This window comes from Palaemon carinicauda, chromosome 1 (assembly GCF_036898095.1).
Source record: "Palaemon carinicauda isolate YSFRI2023 chromosome 1, ASM3689809v2, whole genome shotgun sequence".
Lineage (NCBI taxonomy): Eukaryota > Metazoa > Arthropoda > Malacostraca > Decapoda > Palaemonidae > Palaemon > Palaemon carinicauda.
Genome location: NC_090725.1, coordinates 187,848,867 through 187,872,108, shown reverse-complemented (window position 1 = coordinate 187,872,108; position 23,242 = coordinate 187,848,867). Strand labels below are relative to the sequence as shown.

General features: G+C 43.2%; 1 protein-coding gene across 2 annotated transcripts in view; it reads right to left on the bottom strand.

The window, feature by feature from the left end:
- Positions 1–23,242, bottom strand: part of pea (ATP-dependent RNA helicase pea) — a 274,698-nt gene that overhangs the window by 70,842 nt on the left and 180,614 nt on the right. For both annotated transcript variants that reach the window (XM_068386568.1, XM_068386562.1), the window contains exon 10: positions 3,394–3,558. In XM_068386568.1, the coding sequence (XP_068242669.1) occupies positions 3,394–3,558 (165 nt within the window). The remainder of the gene's footprint in view (positions 1–3,393; positions 3,559–23,242) is intronic.

Below are 23,242 nucleotides of genomic sequence, written 5' to 3'. Positions count from 1 at the left end.
AGTTGACTATTATTCAAAGTACCCATAAGGCCTAAGAGGAGCAGCCCAATATACCAAGCACTTCAAGACCGAGTTTTTTCGGTTATTCCACGTGTTCCTGTCTGGATATTGATTAATAACGGCCCTGAGTTCATTTCCCAGGAATTTACTGAGTTGTTTAAGTGATACGATGTTGTACATGTGAAAACAATTCCGTACAAAACCTCAAGTAATGGCGCAGTGGAACTGGTAAATTGTACTATTGGTGAGTTATGAGGGTAATTTCTGGGGAATCTTGAAAATGGTACCAGCACTTATCCAGAGTAGTTCTCAGCTGCAACCATTCTCACCACACTTACATTGGTTGTACTCCAGCTGAGAATATACAGAAGGGTGCTCATGATGTTGATAGTATCCCATTGCTTTCAACAGAAACAAGAAACCCATGGGCTGAAGGGCACCCTTGGTAAAAACTGTTTAAGGAGGGTTCTCTAGTTCTTAAAGTGTTCCATCGATTAAACGAGGTGTGTCAAATGAGGTGTAGAATCAATTCTTCGATTGATGTGAAGTCTTAGATCCTGAGACAGGGAAGAAGGGGGAGGAAGGCTCCCAATCGTAATCCACTTTGCATTAACTTTTCTTGAAACCGAATTGACATTTTCATTTTGATAACTCATAATTATTGTATTATCAATATTAGTTACAATCATATCAAGGAAGGGCAGTGAATGGTGGAATGAAGGAGTGAAGGTAAAAGTGGAAGAGAAAAAGAGGGCTTTTGAAGAATGGCTGCAGAGTAATAGTATAGAGAAGTATGAAAAATATAGAGAGCAAAAGGTGGAAGTAAAGCGCAAGGTACGTGAGGCAAAGAGGGCAGCTGACCTGAGGTGGGGTCAGGGACTGGGTCAGTCATATGAAGTGAATAAGAAGAAGTTTTGGAAAGAAGTGAAGAGAGTAAGGAAGGCCGGCGCAAGAATCGAAGAGACAGTGAAAGATGGAAATGGAAGGTTGTTAAAAGGAGAGGAGGCAAGGAAAAGGTGGGCGGAATATTTTGAAAGTTTGCTGAATGTTGAGGATGATAGGGAGGAAGATATAATTGCTGTTCCAGGTGTTGAGGTGCCAGTGATGGGAGATGAGAATGAGAGAGAGATTACAATAGAGGAAGCGAGGAGAGCACTAGATGAAACGAGAGTAGGAAAAGCATCTGGTATGGATGGTGTGAAAGCTGAGATGTTGAAGGAAGGGGGTGTGACTGTACTTGAATGGTTGGCGAGATTGTTTAATGTGTGTTTTGTGTTGTCAATGGTACCAGTAGATTGGGTCTGTGCATGTATTGTACCACTATAAGGGTAAGGGAGATGTGCATGAGTGTTGTAATTCAAGAGGTATTAGTTTGTTGAGTGTAGTTGGAAAAGTGTATGGTAGAGTACTGATTAATAGGATTAAGGATAAAACAGAGAATGCAATCTTGGAAGTACAGGGTGGTTTTAGAAGAGGTAGGGGTTGTATGAATCAGATTTTTACAGTTAGGCAGATATGCGAGAAATATTTAGCAAAAGGTAAGGAGGTGTATGTTGCGTTTATGGATCTGGAGAAAGCATATGATAGAGTTGATAGGGAAGCAATGTGGAATGTGATGAGGTTATATGGAGTTGGTGGAAGGTTGTTGCAAGCAGTGAAAAGTTTCTACAAAGGTAGTAAAGCATGTGTTAGAATAGGAAATGAAGTGAGCGATTGGTTTCCGGTGAGAGTGGGGCTGAGACAGGGATGTGTGATGTCGCCGTGGTTGTTTAACTTGTATGTTGATGGAGTGGTGAGAGAGGTGAATGCTCGGGTGCTTGGACGAGGATTAAAACTGGTAGGCGAGAATGATCAAGAATGGGAGGTAAATCAGTTGTTGTTTGCGGATGATACTGTACTGGTAGCAGACACAGAAGAGAAGCTTGACCGACTAGTGACAGAATTTGGAAGGGTGTGTGAGAGAAGGAAGTTGAGAGTTAATGTGGGTAAGAGTAAGGTTATGAGATGTACGAGAAGGGAAGGTGGTGCAAGGTTGAATGTCATGTTGAATGGAGAGTTACTTGAGGAGGTGGATCAGTTTAAGTACTTGGGGTCTGTTGTTGCAGCAAATGGTGGAGTGGAAGCAGATGTACGTCAGAGAGTGAATGAAGGTTGCAAAGTGTTGGGGGCAGTTAAGGGAGTAGTAAAAAATAGAGGGTTGGGCATGAATGTAAAGAGAGTTCTATATGAGAAAGTGATTGTACCAACTGTGATGTATGGATCGGAGTTGTGGGGAATGAAAGTGATGGAGAGACAGAAATTGAATGTGTTTGAGATGAAGTGTCTGAGGAGTATGGCTGGTGTATCTCGAGTAGATAGGGTTAGGAACGAAGTGGTGAGGGTGAGAACGGGTGTAAGAAATGAGTTAGCAACTAGAGTGGATATGAATGTGTTGAGGTGGTTTGGCCATGTTGAGAGAATGGAAAATGGCTGTCTGCTAAAGAAGATGATGAATGCAAGAGTTGATGGGAGAAGTATAAGAGGAAGGCCAAGGTTTGGGTGGATGGATGGTGTGAAGAAAGCTCTGGGTGATAGGAGGATAGATGTGAGAGAGGCAAGAGAGCGTGCTAGAAATAGGAATGAATGGCGAGCGTTTGTGACGCAGTTCCGGTAGGCCCTGCTGCTTCCTCCGGTGCCTTAGATGACCGCGGAGGTAGCAGCAGTAGGGGACTCAGCAGTATGAAGCTTCATCTGTGGTGGAAATGTGGGAGGTTGGGCTGTGGCACCCTAGCAGTACCAGCTGAACTCGGCTGAGTCCCTGGTTAGGCTGGAGGAACGTAGAGAGTAGAAGTCCCCTTTTTTGTTTTGTTTCTTGTTGTTGTCGGCTACCCCCCAAAATTGGGGGAAGTGCCTTTGGTATATGTATGTATGTACTGTTAAAATGTTTGTATGATGTGCTTCTTTTGTCCAAAAAATGGAAAAAAAACTTTCTCTCTTGTTATGCAATTACAGAATTAAATATCAGAGAAGCTGGCTAGGATTGATGTCCAATTAACATTGAATTCACTTACTGATGCGGTTGTAGGAATGGAACCCCATTGTCAAACAAGGAGTTCATGTAGTTAAAACCAAACACAGAAAGAATGATGAGGCTGATTTGAAGGGAAGGGATACAGGGATAGAAAGATTTATTTTTTTAGGTTGAGATGTTCTCATTTGTTAGATACTGTATTGGGTATTGGACTCACCGATGAGAATCATCAAAATAATATGCTTTTTATTAAACTGCTATAAAGAAAATTGCAATAAAATATCAAAAGATTTATCCACTAAAGTTACTCATGCTCTATGCAGCAAAATGCAATTCTAATAATTTCCCAAAATAAAATATCACTTACAAACTATGATACATACCTATAAAAGACATTCTGAACTGACAGCATTGAAACAATAGTAAGAATCTCATCAGAACATTGTAAGTGGACAGACATAATCAACATCTTCGACAGATTTGGATCAAGTGGAAATTCTGCCATTCTCCTTCCCAAACGTGTCAGCAAACCTTCGTCATCAAGGGCACTAAAATAAATTGTAAATAATATACAAATTACATTTCAAAATACTTAAGTGGCTTCAATTTAATGCTTTATAGTATCTATTCTCTTAAAAGGAACATCACATTCTACTAGAATGGTTCAATTGAATTTTAAGTTACTATTAATGATCATATTTTTTTTAAGCTCAACTCTCCCGATAAATTTTTTTGAGTAATTAGAAAATTTCAAGGCAAGACAAATGAAAGAAAGTTTTTAAAAATAGAATTAAATTTCTATAAGATTTCAGTTCTAACCAGATCTCATCTTGCTATATGTATCCAAGACAAGAGCTTCTCAATAAAAATTCAAACCTTTCACCAAGACAATACAGTGATACAGTAACCCTCTTTATGTTGGTTTGACATGGGTCAGTTCCAACTTTACACTGATCATTATTATATATTAAATGCAAAAATAAAACCCATGTTGCGTGGCTTTTCCTGACCTTACATCGGTTTCTACCCAGTAAGACAACAATTAAGAGCAGTAATGCACTGTACAGTACTTCACATATTGAGGATGGATAAATTGGGATCTGGAAGTACAGGTCCTTTAAATCTATGGTTATCAAGAAGTACACAGGCCTGATCACTTGCCTGACTGTGGCTGTGGTCTCCATCTTGAACAGAGTCTGTTGAACAAACTAGTTCAGAGCTGACAGGTCGATGAATGGTCTCCAGTCACCGGAGGCCTTCTCTACAAGAAAGAGTTGACTGAAGAAGACTAGGGAGCTTCCGCTGATCTATTGGAGCACATCTTTCTCCAATATAGCTTGGAATTCTGCCTGAAGGGCTATAAACTTTGGCGATCCCTGGCAATAGGAGGACGACATCGCCTATTGGACTGCAGGCATCCTCCCACTGGTAGTATAGGGGAAGGACTAACCAGCCCTAACAGGCTCAACCTTTTTCCTCTAGTACGTCCTTGGCCTTGGTGGGGCGAAAGGGCTGGTTCAATGTCCTTTTAAGGATCAACAACTAAGGTCAAGAGTTGCCCCTCTGAACCTCCCTAAAGGGCTGCAGTGACTGAAATGTTGCTGACATGAAATGAAGGTGGTCTGTGGTTGCTGAAAGGAAGTGGCTTGATGCAGCAAAGAGCCTTGACTTTTCTTCCTCCACCTTTCAGTTGTCACCTCTACCTCTGCTGCTGGAGATAGGGTAGGACCTTTAATAGAGGAGTAACAAAGGTTCAATCCCTTCCGGCAAGTACCTGTAATTTGTTTGGGAAATCTGGAAAACACAGCATCACATCGCTTCTGCACCCATTGGTGGCCCGCTTGGTGCATCAGGAATCTTACCGTTCTTGCACCCATCAGAACGTCGTTTAGAGCCTGTCTTTTGTCTGGGTCAGATAGTCAGTGTCGGCTACTTATAACGAATGTTCCTGACCTGTAGTCAATCCACAACTCTGCTTGAAGTATAGCCATAGCCATGGCTTCCATACTTGATGCCTTTGCCACTCTGTCGAAACACCTGGCATTAGAGTGGCCACAGCAGGATACAGAGGAAGAAGGGAAAGGAGAACCTCCTACATACGGTAGTGTTTCTTTTCTTTCGTGAAGGCCACCAGAATCAGGCGGGAGGATCTCCCAGCCCTCAAGGAGAATATCTCTCCGGAAACTTATAAATCTACCTTGTCCAAAGCATCCTTAGCCAGGACTGACCAAGGATTCTTCAGACGAGGTGCTTGGCAAAGACATTACATATCCACCTTCCTACCCTTTAAAGGGAGGAGAAAACAAGGCTTCTCCTAGACCATTGACCTTCCGAATACACCAAAGTACTTGGAGGAAGGTTGATTTAGACTTGCCCTCCTCTGTATATGGAAGGTTTGGTCATGCTGGCTGGGGAAGAGTACCCTCGGATTCTTCTGATTCATATTCGGGTTCCTCTCTCTTGGAGACCGTTCCTGGCTAGCCCTGAGAGAGGTTGTCGTCTAACACCATGTCTCCCCACCATCCTGACGGATAACTGATATGGAAAGGGAACAATTGTCATGTCCTTGCAGGACTCCCCTAAGGACTGAGAGTCCAGAATTAAATTGGGCATCCTTAGATCCATTGGTCAGGATGATTTGGAGACCATTTTCCAAAGTTTGCTCTCTTTGCAGCAAGAGGTGACTAAAAGAGCCTTGGGGATGTTCATAACCTGGGCAGGTTGTTGGTCACTGTCATCCTTCCTTTGTCTGTTGGATGATGGGGAACAAGAAAAAGTGGCAATTCGATTGGTGAGAGGTGGTAATTATCTACCAGGGTGAAATCTCTTGAAGAGAAAACCCCTATGGGTCCTCAACCGAATATCACCACGAGGAAGTATATCCTGTGCCTTTCCCTAATGTGCGTTGCCTAGTGTCCAACTTAATGGGGATTAGATGCTTCTCTATGCATCTGGCATCAAACTAAGGAGGAACTGCTGATCTGGTTGCTTACGGCACTAGAGCTGGAAACTCAATAGGGGCTGGATGCCTGATTTACTTGGATAACTCACATCTTGTCAACGAGGGTCTACGACTGGTGCCCTCCAAAAAAGAGGGTTCCAGGGATGAACCCTCTTGGGAAACTTGTCTAAAATGATCAAGAGAGTGTTTAATTAGGCGCATTTAGAGGTAGAATACCTAGATTGTAGGTATTCTACCTCTAAATGTGCCAAACCTGTATGAATAAAACAAAAAAACTCAAAAACAGCAGTGAATGAAACTTTTCATTGGTTGCAAAAGAGTATGTCACTTTATATTTCTCAATGGGACTTTTGTGGTTGCTTTTGAGCAACCAGCTCATGAATCCTTGGCTCAGTGGCAGCAAGTGCACATCTCAAGTCATCTTCCACACACAGCTTGTTCCTTGATTTTTTTTTATTGCAAATAATGAAGAAACCCTACTTTTGCACAGGTAGATTGAAGCAAAAGGCAATAGAAATCAAACTGCCAGACCACTTACTTTTGGATATGATTCCATCATATAAGACCAGAAGCTAGAAAAGGAGTTTGACTGGAAAACATTCTTGGCTGTTGAATAGGGGATAAGCTCAATGAACTCTTGTGCATCTTTTAACACATCATCAACCTGGCATAAGAACAGATGTTTTGTTAATCCAGCTTGCTGAGGGCTTAAGTCAGGAAAGTATAGGCAAATTTCATCATCTAAATGAGACAAGCAAGCCATGATTTTGTTGGACAAGGTGCTTGAAAGCTGACCATCAGCAAGCTCTTCATTCAATGATGGAAACATCGTAAATTTTCCTCTTCTTATACAGCTCCAATTTGGCCAAAAAGGCACATACTGTATCACAGTGGTTGAGCAAGTTTGAATACTTTCTTTTGAGTCTCAAGTTCAACTACTTGAAGATTTCAAATATGTCCACAAGTTAAGCAAGGTGGAGCTCAAAGTGGTCTGCTTTCAATATCTCCAACAGGCCACAATTTTTCTTTACATCAAGAAACATTTAAAATTCCTGGCGGAGAAAAGAAGCAGGAAAAAAATCTCTCTGCAGACAACCACCTGACAAATGTATGAAAAAGCAAGGAACTATAAACGGATTCCATTTCATGACAGTTGCTGGAATAGTCTCATGTTGAGGGCAGTGTTTTTCACATAGTTCACGACCTTGACAATACCATTGAAAATTGTGAGAAGCCTAGAAGGAAGCGATTTAGAAAACAGAGACTCTCAATGAAGGAAGCAGTGTATACCAACGGTACTGCATTTGGTGCTTTCCATTTTACCTTTGCTTGAAAACCTGACCTCGACACAAGCTTGGCTGGAGCTATCAAATAAGCCATTCTGTATGATGCTTCCACAATATTCCCTCTCATCTCTTGGCAGCTACCAGTCACATCAAGTTTTTGCCTCTTCAGTTCATCAGCTTTCCTCTTGAAAAAATCCTTTCCCCTCCTATCATAATCAGGGTGGCATTTGGTAAGGTGAAGATATAATTTTGAGAGCTTCAGTGAATCATTCCCCAAAAAACAAAAACAAATAACACACTGTGGGAGATATACATATTTTTTCTAATCGAAGTAAACCCCACTGAAGATAATCTTCCGAGAACTTTCTCTTCTTATTTGACATAATGCAATATTTTTAAGTGGAAAAAAGAAATCTGACTATGTATACGACCAGGTTAACATAACAACAATATACAAGTAAAATAATAACAAACCAAAGAGGTATCATATACACACAGACACTTGAACTTGCAAAGTATAAGGCACAATTTCACTAAGGAAACAGGGCTATATATGCATAATTGCTCAATAAAAGAAATACGTTTAGGCCTAGCTCACAATTTCATTAAACCTTTCATTGGCAGATCTCTTTCAAGATAAATTCTATCACCTGCTGATAGCCATATAAGAAAGAAAATAACTAAAAGTACAACAAACCTTTCAGTATACATGAATATTAATTCCCTCAAATCCAGAAAACACTCTACGGTAGTAGGTTGGCCAGGGTACCAGCCACCCGTTGAGATACTACTGCTAGAGAGTTATTGGGTCCTTTGACTGACCAGACAGTAATGCATTTTTCCTTTGCCTACACATACACAGAACAATCTGGCTTATTCTTTACATATTCGTCTCTGTTCTCATACAACTGATAACACTGAGATTACTAAACAATTCTTCTTTGCTCAAGGGGTTAACTACTGCACTCTAATTGTTCAGTGGCTACTTTCCTCTTGATAAAGGTAGAAGAGACTCTTTAGCTATGGTAAGCAGCTCTTTCAGGAGAAGGACACTCCAAAATCAAACCACTGTTCTCTAGTCTTAGGTAGTGCCAAAGCCTCTGTACTATGGTCTTCCACTGTCTTGGGCTAGAGTTCCCTTGCTTGAGGGTACACATGGGCACACTATTCTATCTTATTTCTCTTCCTTTTATTTTTAAGTTTTTATAGTCTATACATAAAAGATTTATTCTAATGTTGTTACTAATCTTAAAATATTTCATTTTAATTGTTAATTACTTCTCTTGTGGTTTATTTATTTCCTTATTTCCTTTCCTCACAGGGCTTTTTCTCTGTTGGAGCCCTTGGGCTTACAGCATCTTGCTTTTCCAACTAGGGTTGTGGCTTAGCAAGTAGTAATAATAATAATAATAATAATAATAATAATAATGATAATAATAATGTGCTTAAACTTGTCTAATGTTAGCCTAAACACAATTAGAAGTAAGTCCCCAGTAATAAAAAGTTGATGAAGTGGCTCTGACATGTTTACAAATTTTCATTGCTCCCTTTCAAAGATACATCAATTCTGCTTATATTTAATCATAATTAGGCATAACAAAATGATTAAAAACCAAAGTAAAACTCACGATTCCAGTAAAAAAAGTGGCAAAAGTCTAACAGTGATTCAGCCATAAACGCCTTATCATAGAGTCTGGTTCGTGTTTGTTTATAAAAAAGAAAAAAAAAAAATTGGCTGCTCATGAATGTGTTTGGATACCAACAATGGCTGCAGCTTCGGTCCATTAAACTCATTAATGGTTTTTATTTATATAAGCATGTTCCTTTTATAATAGCTTCAATAGCTGTATTGCTATAAACAGCAATATGAATTAATTATTGCACTTACTATTGCCATAATAGAATAAAGGTTATACATTTTCTCTCTCTTATTCATATATCACGGATATTCTTGACACTCGTCATTTCAGGGACCAATAAATCTTCCTGTCATCTGGTGGCTACTCAAAACCATCCCATGTGCCAAATTTGTCACGTTGGCTGCGAGTTTGACAGCCCTGATACCATTGGCTAATGTAGAGCAATTCTACTGTAGCATTTCCGCATTCAGTTTTAAGGATTTTGTACAGCAGTATTAATCTTATTCTGAGTTGCATGTCTCCTAATTACGGTATAATAAATCTAAAAATAAGTAAAATCTCTAAGGACCCCTTGAAATGTTCCATGGACCCCTGGTTGGGAACCACTGACTCAGAGCATTTGGGTGATGGGCATGTAGTGCATTCCCAATGGGATCTTGCGGATTGGTCTAGAGTCACACCTTTGTACGTTCAGGATCAACATGTTGAGTGCGTTCTGGTGAGACTCGCCTAGTGCTCTAAGTAGAAACACATCTTGCACGTTCAGAAGAAATGCGTCTAACATATTCAGGAGAAACATGCGTCTAGCGCATTCCGAATTGCCACATCTACTGCATTTAGAAGTACGCCCCAAGTGAGTTCATGCTCATGAGAGGAACGTTTTCAACATTCAAGTGATGCGCATCTAGAGCGCTCAGGTGAAGTATGTCCAGAGGAGGTAGGTCTGGATGAGATGTGTGCAAGTCAAGTATGACTGGGTGAGGTGTGTGAAAAAGAAGAGGTTTATCTAGACGGTGAGGCGCATTGGGGTGAGGCACTATGAGTCGAAGCTCGTCTGGTTGAGGTGCATGATGGAGAGGCGCGTTTGGTTGAGGCTCGTCTGGAAAATGAGGGCAAGTCGTCACTAGAGAATCCTGCAGACTACTGAGGTGGTGAAGAGGAGGCTCGCCTATGGGACGCTTGCCTACGATCATCCCCCAAAGAGGAAGGATCTAGCAAATGTTGTACAACAACCCTGCGCCCATGCTCCAAAGAGACTGAGTACCCAGAAGAAGAACACATACTACAAGGGCGAGGGTTGGGCAATCACTCAGTAAACCTTTGAGCAGACTCCCTCTTAAGACACCAAAGGTAGCTGGGAGATGACTCGAGACTTCTCTGAAGACAAAGAATGGCCAACATCCTCCTTAACAGGAGTTGAAAGATGTTTCTGCTGGTGTCATGAAGCAAGAGCCTGCTCCTACTTTTCCAAAAGTGAACCTTAGATACCAGGAGGGCCACAGCAAACATAAAGCATCCCTATACTGAAAGAAAGGTTTCCCCTGAGGAAGAGGCTCCACCGTTTTGCTAGGGAAACCGGAAGGATTGCCTTGCCTAAGTCTTGCCCTAAGGTTTAATGGGTCACCAATCTTACTTAGGTGGCCCCTGGAGGAAGCTAAAGGAGAAGAGTCAGAGGGCAGAATACTGAGGGTGGAAGAAGGAAGTCGGGCCTTCTACTTCGAGAATGACCCTGAAGGGGAAGAATCCCACTCGGAATTCTTCATCCGCGTGCCATTATCATCCCACGGGTGACCACTCCTAACACTTATTGCAAGGGCAGGCCTGGCTGCATGAGTGTTCTCTGCAGGCCAGATATAACTTATAAGAATCTGTCTCCCTTACGGTCATAAAGGTACTGCAGGTCTTAGGCGGCACTCCTGAGAACTGCCACATCTCTGCAGGAATCAACAATACACACTTGAAGCTGCACACACGCTGGAAAAGAAAAAGGCAAGTTAAAAAAATCTACCAATATTCCAGCTAGAGAGAACATTCGTCCTCATTGACAGTTGATATTGAAGTGTTTGTCATTGAGCCAGAGGGAGGGGGGGCTATCATCTCCCTTCTACTGGGGGGTTGTGGACACCCCTGATAATTTTTAACTTCCATATTCCAGCTTTACTATTATAATTTTCCTTTGTAAAGGGCAATGGTTTATATTTGTGTAGGAAAAAATCCCAAGTAAAAATCGGGGGAACAGTGAATGTTCATAAGTATAGTTTTGAGCTAATAAATGGTATCAGGGAGATGCGGAGTTACTTTCAAAAGGACTGATGCACAGGTACTTGAAGGTATGAGTCCTTCATGTCCACTGAGAGCATGAAGTCTGAGTCTCTGATGGAAGACAGCACAAACTGCCCTGTTTCTAACCTGATTTTCATTTGTACAACAAACATGTACGTTGCCTAGTGTCCAACTTAATGGGGATTAGATGCTTCTCTATGCATCTGGCATCAAACTAAGGAGGAACTGATGATCTGGTTGCTTACGGCACTTGAACTGAAAACGCAATAGGGGCTGGATGCCCGATTTACTTGGATGACTTACCTCTTGTCGACGAGGGTCTACGAGAGGTGCTCTCCAAAAAAAGAGGGTTCCAGGAATGAACACTCTTGGGAAACTTGTCTAAAACGATCAGGAGAGCGTTGCTTTGGTTGCATATACTAGAAATATGTCGGGCAAAGGATGGTCAGAATTATATGTTAAGCAACATGCATAAATAAGTAGTGAATGATGGTGCCAGAGAGTAATATCTAGGTAAGTAATAAAGAATTCAATAAATCGCAAGTTCCCTTCAAAGAGCCATGAGCCCTGAAGGAAACAGTTTGCTGGATTAGGGATTCCTGCAAAGCTGTTCTCCATGATTTCACCATTGCTTGCACACGACTCCTGGGAAGGAGAGATGTGGCACCCTGTTATAGTGGCTAGCGGACTGTGGCCAGAGGTAGCACCCGAACTGCCTAGTGTCCGAATGCCGACCACACTCCAACGTTCACTACACAAAAAATATACTACAGTGGAATACCCAAAAATGGAGTTTTTATGATAAAACAAAGTTTTATGAATACTTACCTGGCAGTTATATGTATATAGCCGAGTCTCCGACTTTGGCAGAATTTAATCGAAAATCACGGCAACCGCCTTGTGGTGGTTGTGTGGTTAGATGGTTAACAACCCTTACAGGGTGGTACCTGGAATCATTCCCGTTTTCTGTTCCTCAGATTATCTTTGCCCGACCTGTCTTCTGAGGGGAGGTGGGTGGGCTTTAAAATATATATATATAACTACCAGGTAAGTATTCATAAAACTGTTTTATCATAAAAACTCCATTTTTATGAATAGTACTTACCTGGCAGTTATATATATATAGCTGATTCACACATTTGGAGGAGGGAAACAGACAGAAAAACATAGTTGGGGAAACAACAAAAGAGTTGTAGGAGAAAAAACACCTTGATTCCTTACCTGCTAAGGAAGCTGACTTCAAAGGTTACTGCCTCTAGAGTCGCTTTCCCTTAGGAGTGTTCAGCCAGGAGTAGACCTGCTACACTGCAAACAACTCAATCGTGTCTGTCAAAGGGGTAGGACCAACAACTTGACTAGACTTCAGAAACTACCTTCACCCCATATAATAAAAAAGAACTTGCAACCTTACTAAAACTAACCATCTAACCTTGCAGAAATAGATATAAGCTATCTATCTGGACTGAGGGAACCGTACCACAAGACGAGGACCTCAGACAACCATAATAAACACAAAACTTATATACATGTACACAAACTAAGGTTGAGTGGGGGTAGTAACTCCTTTGCCTAATAGAGAAGCCGCAGCTACGTATGGGCCCAAGGTATAACACTTGTCATAGTCCACTCTTACCTCTTTGAGGTAATGAGAAGCGAAGACAGAGTTGCTCCTCCAGAACGTTACGTCCATGATCTGCCTAACTGACATATTTTTCCGGTATGCCAATGAGGTAGCAATGGCTCTTACTTCGTGAGCCCGTACTTTCACAACAGGGCGAAGTTTTCTTCCTCACATAAGAGGTGGGCTTCCCTAATAGTTTCCCTCAGGAAAAAGGACAAAGCGTTCTTTGACAGGGTTTTTTGAGGATCCTTCACCGAACACCATGACGAGTTGGATGCACCCCTCACGTTCTTAGTGTGGGCCAAATAAGCCTTGAGAGCCCTAACCGGGCAGAGGAGGCATTCCTGTTCCTGACCCACTAGATTCGTGAGGTTAGGGACTTCAAAGGTCCTGGGCCAGGGTTTCGAAGGGTTCTCGTTCTTGGCGAGAAAGTCGAACCTTAAGGCACAAACCGCTCCATTTTGATTGAAACCTACACGCTTCTCGATTGCCTGGACCTCGCTGACCCTTCTGGCAGTAGCTAGAGTCAAAAGGAAGAGGGTTTTCTTAGTCACATCTCGAAGAGAGGCTTGCGATATAGGCTCAAATTTCTTGGAGCACAGAAACTTAAACACCACATCCAGGTTCCAAGATGGGGGTCTTAACTGTACCTGCTTCGTCGTCTCAAAGGACCTAATGAAGTCCTGCAAGTCCTTATTGTGAGACAACTCTAAGCCTCTATGCCTAAAGACGGTTGAGAGCATGCTCCTGTATCCTTTAATGGTAGATACAGCCAGCTTAGCATCCTGCCTGAGGTACAAAAGAAAGTCTGCAATCTGGCTTAGAGAGGTAGAGGACGAGGAAACCTTGTGCCTCTTGCACCAAGCTCTAAAGGTCTCCCACTTTGACTGGTAGACTTGTGAAGAGATCCTCCTTGCTCTGGCAATAGCTTTCGCCGCTTGTGCCGAAAAGCCTCGAGATCTAACGAGCTTCTCGACAGTCTGAAGGCAGTCAGATTGAGAGCGAGGGGGTTTTGATGAAATCTCTCGAAGTGGGGTTGTCTGAGAAGATCTGGACTTGCCGGGAGTCTTCTTGGAATGTCCATCAGCATGCCTACCACTTCGGTGAACCATTCCCTTGCAGGCCAGAAAAGAGCCACTAGGATCATTCGTCCCGAATCGAAGAGAGCGAATTTCCTGACAACCAGATTGATGATCTTGAACAGGGGAAAGGCATACATGTCCAACCCCGTCCAATCCATCAAGAAGGCATCCACTGCAACAGCTTCCTCGTCCGGGACTAGGGAGCAGTAGTTGGGGATCCTCTTGTTCAAACTGGAGGCAAAAAGGTCTATTACAGGTCTGCCCCACAACTTCCAGAGGCTCTGACAGACATGCGGGTTGAGAGTCCACTCTGTGGGAAGAACTTGTCCCTTCCTGCTGAGCATGTCTGCCCTGATGTTTCTCTGCCCTTGAACAAACCTCGTCAACAGCTGAGTCTTGTTCTCGTTCGCCCAAAGGAGAAGCTCTCTCGCAGTTGTGAACAGAGAGAGGGAGTGAGTTCCCCCTTGCCTCCTTATGTACGTGAGAGCTGTAGTGTTGTCTGAATTGATCTCCAAAGTCTTTCCTGACACCGAGGTTTTGAAGGCCTTTAGCCCTAACAAAATGGCCATCAATTCCTTCCTGTTGAAATGCCAACTGATCTGACTCCCTTCCCAAATACCTGAGACCTCTTTGTTCCCTAGTGTTGCTCCCCACCCTGACTCGCACGCGTCTGAGAATAACACTAGGTTGGGGTTCTTCTTGAACAAGGAGATCCCTTTTCCCAACAGAGCTGGGTCCAGCCACCACATCAAAAGATCCTTGATCTTTGTCGGTGTGGGAAAAGAAAAAAAGAGTCCTCCTGGATCTTTCTGTTCCAAACCTATGCGAGGAAGTGTTGCAGAGGCCTTAGGTGCAGTCTCCCCAACGGGACAAACTGCTCCAGGGAGGATAGAGTTCCCAGCAGACTCATCCACTCCTTCGCTGAGCATTCCTGTTTCTTTAAAAATTCTTTGACTTTGTCTAGGCACCTGGTCTGCCTCTCCTGGGAGGGAGACGCCCGAAAAAGAACTGAATTCAGAACTATCCCCAAATAGAGAATAGTCTGATTCAGTTCGGTCTGAGACTTCCCCAAGTTGACGATGAGTCCCAGGTCCTAAGTCATCGTATATGTCTTCAGTAGGTCCTCCAGACATTTTTCTTTCGACTGTGATCGGATCAGCCAGTCGTCTAGATAGAAGGATACCCTTATCCCCTCCTGGTGTAACCAGCCTGCCACATTCGCCATTAGTCTGGTGAAAACTTGGGGAGCTGTGCTGAGACCGAAGCAAAGTGCCCTGAATTGGAAGCACTTGCCCTGGAACACAAATCTCAGATATCTCCTTGAAGACGGATGAATGGGGACATGAAAATAAGCATCCTGCAGGTCGAGAGATACCATCCAGTCGCCTGGACGAACTGCAGCCAGCACTGACTGAGTCGTCTCCATGGAGAACTTTGTTTTCTCCACGAAGGCGTTCAGAGAGCTGACATCTAGGACTGGTCTCCATCCACCCGAGTTTTTGGGAACCAGAAACAGGCGATTGTAAAAGCCTGGGGAGGTAAGGTCTTGAACCGGCTCTATTGCTCCCTTGACCAACATCTGGTCGACTAGCTCCAGAAGAGCCTCTCGTTTCTCCGCGTCGGTGTACTGAGCCACTAAGGCTAGGGGAGTGTCTGAGAGAGGTGGTTTCTTTAAAAAGGGGATCTTGTAACCTTCCTTGATGACCGAGAGGGACCAGGTGTCCGCCCCTCTCCTTTTCCAAGACTGCCAAAAACGAGACAGTCTTGCCCCTACTGGTGTCTGGAGGACTTCCATCTCATTTTTTGGACCGGGGCCTAAACGCACCTCTGCTGGTCCTTGACCCTGACTCTTGTCTTCTCCCCCTAAAATCCGCTCTCGAGGAGGTCCTGCCCCCGAAAGGGCTGTTGAAACTTCTTCTCTTCCTTCTTCAGAGGAGCAGGAGCAACAGGTAAGGTCTTCCTAGCAGACCGAGACAAAAGGTCCTGAGTAGCCTTCTGTGCCAGAGAAAGGGAGATATCTCTGACCAGAGCTAAAGGAAAAAGATGACTTGAAAAAGGGGCGTAAAGCAGCTCCGACTTCTGGGCAACAGTCACAGATCTAGAGGTGAAGGAGTACAAAAGAGCCCTCTTCTTTAAGACCCCTGCTGAGAAAAGGGAAGCCAATTCATTCGCCCCATCCCTTAGAGCTTTGTCCATGCAGGACATGATACTCGTCAGGTCCTTCGTGTCCTCCAGGAGTTCAGTCTTCCTGGCCAGAGTCCCAAGAGACCAGTCCAGAAAGCTAAAAACCTCGAAAACCCTGAAAATTCCCTTGACAAGGTGATCAAGCTCCGACATGGACCACATCACCTTGGCAGAGTTTAAAGCATGCCTTCTTGCCGAGTCCACAAGAGCAGAGAAGTCACCTTGGGAGGAGGCAGGCACTCCTAACCCCAAAAGTTCCCCTGTCTCATACCACATACCGGCCTTGGAAGCGAGCCGAGATGGTGGGAAAGAAAAGGTGGTCTTGACAGCTTGTCTCCGTTCCTTCATCCAATCATCCACCTTAGCGAGAGCTTTCCTGGCCGAAATTAAAAGTTTCATTTTGATGAAGGCCGAAGACTTTGTAGCTTTCTTCCTGGTAAATTGAGACTGAGGAGAACGAGGGGCCGAAGGTTGAAATTCCTCCCCATAAAGTTCCAAAAGAGAGCGAGAAAGAACCTTATAATCACTAGTAGAGTTGGCAGGTTTTTCTTCCCCTTCCGAAATATCTTCGAGGTCCTGCTCAAGGATAACATCTTGAAGAGTTGGGCTGCAAGCAGTATGGCACCGAGAGCTGTTTGTATCCTGGCGCCGAGCGCTGCTAACATCCTGTCGGCGAGAAGCGGTATCGTCACGATGACGGGAAGCGGTATCGTCACAATGACGAGAAACGGAATCGTCCTGATAAGGCAGGCTTCTTTCGTCCTGAAAATGCAGGCTGCCTTTGTCTTGAAAATGCAGACTGCATTCGTCCTGTTTCCTAAAAAACGAGGCGGAAACGTCCTGACGTTTCGAATGAGAAACGGAATCGTCCTGGCGCCGAGAGCGGGGGGAAGTAAATTCCTGGCAGCGTGCCGATGAAGAGGGTGTGCGTTGTCGTACGGCCGACGAAGTGCGCAGAGGTTTCTTGGGAGAGATACTAAGTTCCCTCTTAGAAGATGATCTCTTAACAGGTAAAGAGACATCCTTACGTCTGACGGACTGTGAAGGAGGGTGGCTGAAAGCTTGAACTAACGATGTAAGTTTTTCCTGCATAACAACCATGAAAGCTTTAGCAACCTCCGCTGGTTCTCGCGGTTCCGAAGGAAGCAGTTGTCGTACTGCTTGATTGGGAGCGCTGGCAGAAGGAGCAGGGAGTTTAGCAGGATTAACTGGGCTAAGGACTCTCTGTTTTGCCCTCTTAACAAGAACAACATCGAAATCGTCTTCCCAAGGATCAGGTTCTCGGCTACTCGAACCGGGAGAGGGAGAGCGAGACTGCACATCCCGGTTCCACCCTCTCTTCGTTGGTCTTGATTCGTAACGCCAATTACGTCTGGGAGAAGGATCAGGTGAAGACACAAACGTATCCGACACGCCTTTTCTACGGCGGTCAAGAGCAGCTTGGGAGGTCGCAACAGGACTGTCTGAGGCGACGACTGACCGAGGATAAGCACCTCTCACCTCCTTTTGGCTTTCGACGTACCTTCTCCCTTGGTCCTGGGAGCTTGGTAGAGGTCTAGACCTAGGGGTATGACAGATTCGATCAGCAGCCACCTCCACTGCACTTTCACAAGCACTAATTTCACTTACACCCTTACCTTTATAGGCCTCCAATTGTGCTTTAATGGCCTCTAATTCAGCAGCTATCCTAGCATACCCAGGGTCATCCGTAGGCACAGATCTTGCAGAAGGGGCAGGAGTTACTACATTCGGGGAAGGAATAACTTCCAAAGAGGTTACAATTAAAGGGTCAATAGATAAATCTAAGCTAGGTTCACTAGCAGACTTTGGCTTTGATTTAGCTCTCCTAGCTCTATCAACTTCAAGTTTGCGCACATAGCACTTCATAGCTAACCAATTATCATCATCTAAACCCTCGCATTCCTTGCACCTATTATCTAGTGCACATTCAAACCCCCTGCAACCCATACAGAGTGTGAGGGTCAACCGACACTTTCGGTAACCTCACCTTGCAAATATCATTCGCACATATACGAATATGAATTTTTTCACTCATGATAATAAAGCAAAAAATACAAAAAACAAAAACAAACACGATTGCCAAATCCCAACACAGTGAATTTCACCAAAAACTAAGTCCAAAAAAGCGATGAAGGGAAAGCGATCCGAATAAACTCTAAATGGCGGACCAACGATGTTGTCGATCCGGCCGGCAGAGATAATCTGAGGAACAGAAAACGGGAATGATTCCAGGTACCACCCTGTACGGGTTGTTAACCATCTAACCACACAACCACCACAAGGCGGTTGCCGCGATTTTCGATTAAATTCTGCCGAAGTCGGAGACTCAGCTATATATATATATAACTGTCAGGTAAGTACTATTCATAAAAATATAGGTAACAGGTCAAGAGAACGGAGCACTGGGCACCACCACTTGATTTATACTGGGCAAGGGGACCCAGCTAGAACCTTACTTCCCCCTTTGCTTCTCTTGCCTTTAGCTTGCTGATTATAAGTAAAATAACAGAACATTAGGTGAAAGGAAAAAAACATTATAATTTTTTTTTTAAATCTGACAACAGAATACAGTGTGGGAGAAAAAAATTATGATAAATACCTTATTAGAAAGATTCAAAAACTAAGAAAAAAAACAGTGGCTGACAAGGGGAGCACATTTGTGTAAGGAACTGGAATGAAATGCAGTCTTCATAAAAACAAGCAAAATATATTTATTTGTAAAGGAAAAAAACTGTTAGGATTATGTTAACATTGTTTTGTCAAATTCCAGTAAGCAATTAAAGGAAAAGAGTAGTAACCGTTTACGCTCCAGCCTCACAAAAACAAGATAAACAAAAAAAGATTTGAATAATAAAAAAAATGTATCCATATGCTCTACACTCAAAAGTTTTCTTTAAACTATACTACTCACATCTACATGTTTTAGTTCATGATAAACACAATAGTGTGTATAGCCTGGGTGGTCCAATTATCTTCACAACAACTTTCATCAACCAACTAAATGAAAATATAACACTGTGAAAATACTGTACTGCAATAATTTTTCCTAAAGCAATACTGTCCTTATCAATATCCAGTCTACCATTTAGCTGCAAAGTTACTAAAAATTCTTAACTTCTGAACAGTATGGTCGCATACGATGCAGTGCGGGTCTCTGTGGGCTTAAGATAGCAATGTCAAGAAATCTCCAATTGTAAACCTGCCCTGTGATAAGGTTCCGTTGTCATCGAAACTTTTCTGACCAACCACAGTAGTGCCTAAATCTTTAATTCTTGGAAGGGGTTTTGATAATTCTGGTACAATTCAAACTAAACTCGAACATAGTCACTCTCCTCCTAACATCTGAATTCACTTCCTGGGCCCACAACCAGAAATGCCATTTCAATAGCTCCTGTGAACTATTAATGTTTATGACACCCCTCAAAACAGTTCTCCAAAACTCCACCTGGGTCACAGGTCACTTTCAGAAAACACTGACGTCAATTACAAGTTTGGGATGTGACTCCATCCAACTTATAAAAGGGTTAAGCTTAATGGTTGTTCGGGTTGAACTGAGTTGACCTGTCAGGCGCTAGCTTTGCAATCATCTTCAAGCAGTAATTAAGCTGAATAAACTGCAATTTAAGCTGATTTTACTATGCTTAACGGTATATCAAACCATATAGCCATCAATTCTTCGTTGACATAATAGAGGACTGGAATATTAGGGACTTTCTATCACATACAAGTACTTTGTTTACAATTCCAGTGTTGCCATATGGGTTAGTCTAAATTCCCTGAAGAATAACCTAATCCTCTCTCCCTACTGCGTGTAGGGGGCTGCTGTCATTACCTGTTAAAAGAAATAACAACAGATTAAGGCATCTTTTTTTTTTTTTTGGGGGGGGGAAGGGACTTGAGAGCTAAAAAAATATTAGTGTGTTTCACAACATTCAAATCATAAAGTTTTCTTAGACACAAACCATCTATTATTCCACCGTACTGATGAGTTCGAAAGCGACAATGCCACTTCTGGGGAAACTTTTTTGAAAAACAGGAAACCAATGTATTCTGTCTCTTCAAAACCTAATTAGCCCCCTGGTTTGCTGACTAGGAAGATCAAAACCTTCCAACTCGACAAAATGAATCTCTTGTACTTCTCCAAAGATTACGGAGTTGCAAACCTTATCATCTTTCCAGAGAAGCATATGAAGCATTCTTTGGTACTGTATATAGAACCATCGCTGCCTCAAGCGTGGGGGGTGAATTTTATATTTTATTTCACTGGACTCGAATGAGTTCTCAGAACCACAGATCTAATCGTCAACTCAATTCAGGGCCAAATCAAAATCCAACCAAGGCAACTCCAAGAAAGGTTTTGAGCCTTGACAAGCACCAAAGTGCTGATCAATGACCGAGGTCCTCCCTGAAGGAGGTGTCAAGTGACTTCCCCAGTCCATTGCACTCACAAATGTGAGCAAGGACTTTCAGAAAGGAACATTCCATTCCAATGTTGAAATAATGGATGGTTTGTATCTAAGAAAGCTTAGTGGGTTGAATGATATGAAACATGCTATTATTTTTTTTTATTTTTTTTATAGCCCTCTGTGTCCCCTAAAAAGTGCCTTAATCTGTTATTATTCCTTTTTAGGTACGGACAGCAGGCCCCTTCAATCAGAAGGGAATTTAGACTGGCCCATATGGTAACACAGGAGTTGTAAACAAGGTGCTTGTATGTGATAGAAGGTCCCTAATGTTCCAGTCCTCTATTGTCAACGAAGAATTGATGGTTGTATGGTTGGTTATATCGTTGGGCATGGTAAAATCGGCTTGGGCTGCAGTTTGCTCAGCTTGATTGCTGCTTGACGATGGTTGCAGGGCTGGCGCCTGGTAGGTCAACACAGGTCAACCCAGTTCGACCCGAACAACCATTAAGCTTAGCCCATTTATAAGTTGGATGGAGTCACTTCCCAGACTTGTAAGTGACGTCGGTATTTTCTGAAAGTGACAAGTGACCTAGGTGGAGTTTTGGAGAACTGTTTTGAGGGGTGTCATAAACAGTAATAGTTCACAGGAGCTATTGAAATAGAATATCTGGTCGTAAGCCCAGGAAGTGAATTCATATGTTAGGAGGAGAGTGACTGTGTTTGAGTTTAGTCTGAATTGTTCCAGAATTATCAAAACCCCTTCCAAGAATGAGAGATTTAGGCACTACTGGTGTTGGTCAGAAGAGTTTCGATGACAGGAAACCTTATCACAGGGCAGGTTTACAATTGGAGATTTTCTAGACATTGTTATTGTGGGCACGCAGAGACCTGCACGGCATCGTATGCAGCCATACTGTTCAGAATTTAATCATTTTAAGTAACTTTGCAGCCTAATGGTAGACTTGATATTGATAAAGACAGTATTGATTTAGGGAAAATTATTGTAGTACAGTATTTTCACAGTTTTATATTTTCTTCTTATTAAAAATTTGTTTATCTTGTTTTTGTGAGACTGGAGTGTAAAGGGATGCTAATTTTGCCTTTACAGTAAATGAAAAATTCATCGATAATTTGTATTTTTCCTAACTATACAAACCTTAGCTATTTAATAGGGGTATTACTTTCGGCGTAGCTGAAATGACGAGACATTAATTTTTAACAAGGGTTTACTACCCACACCGCTAGTTAGCGGGGGTGGGGGAGGGTAGCTTGCTATCCCCCGCTCTCACACACCTGTGCTTGAGCTCACTTTGCATGGGGGTAGGACTTCAAGGGGGATAGGGCTGGCGGGCAAGTTTGGTTAAATAGCTAAGGTTTGTATAGTTAGGAAAAATACAAATTATCAACGAATTTATCATTTGTTCCATAACTGGAATACAAACCACACTATTTAATAGGGGTAACTCACTCATTAGGAAAGGTGGACGTCCCAGCCAGTCTGGCTTTTGGCTTTGCCTGGGGACTCCTTATTTGAGTGTGTAAGCACCCAAGAAATAAGGAGTCCCTGCAAGTCGCTAAAACCTTGCTACGCAAGCTGTGGGTGAAGGTATGAAGAAATGTGACTCTTCCTAGAAAGTTGTTCTGAAGTTCTTTAGATGGAAACTTGTAGACTAGGACTTTCCCAATACCACCTCGTCAGGGTATGGGGACATAATATTAATCTTAATACTAGGAACACAAGGGAGCATAGTTTACCTGTAATGGTTTGAGGTCAGCTATGCAGAGAACCCAGGTTGCTGCTTTCCCCAAGAGAGGGGATGATGGAGAAAAGAATAAGGGCCAGTCAAACCTTTTCATTCATGCTGACTAAAACCGGGTAATAATGCCCTCAACCTTCTACTACTTATCCAATAAGGATCTTGAGGTTTTAAACCAGCTGTTGTGCAGCCACAACAGGACCGATAGAGAAAGTATCGAGTCTCCTGTAGGTCATATCTTGCAGATAGTGGGATGTGAACGTTGTTTGACGTTTCCACACCCCAGCTTGAAGAACCTGCGTCACTGAAAAATTTTTTTCGAAGGCCAGGGACATAGCTTTGCCCCTGACAACATGTGCTCTGGGGCGACGTGATGGAGGAGGGTTTGGATTCAGTGCCAGGTCAATGACCCTGCGAATCCATACAGAGATGGTGTTCTTAGTGACCCTCCTGTTAGTCGTTCCTGTGCTGACGAATAGTGCTGGCACACGAGGACGGGCTGCGACTGTTCTTTTGAGGTAGAGCCTCAAGCTCCTCACTGGGCATAGTAAGAGATGGTCTGGGTCATCTGTTACAGTACGGAGACTAGAAATCCGGAAGGAGTCGAATCGAGGATCCACTACTCCTGGATTCTGAGTCTTAGCAATAAACTCAGGGACGAAGCTGAACGTTACCTCCCACTATCCCCTTGAATGGGCAATGTCATACGAGAGACCATGAAGTTCGCGGACTCGCTTGGCAGAGGCCAAAGCTAGCAGGAACACCGTCTTCCAGGTTAGGTGGCGATCTGATGCCAGGCGTAATGGTTCATAGGGAGGTCTCTTAAGAGACCTGAGAACTCGAACCATGTTCCATGGGGGAGGTCTCACTTCCGACTGAGGGCAGGTAAGTTCATAACTACGTATGAGTAGAGAAAGTTCTAGCGGTGAGGAAATGTCCATTCCTTTCAGCCTGAAGGCAACACTTAAGGCTGAGCGATAGCCTTTCACT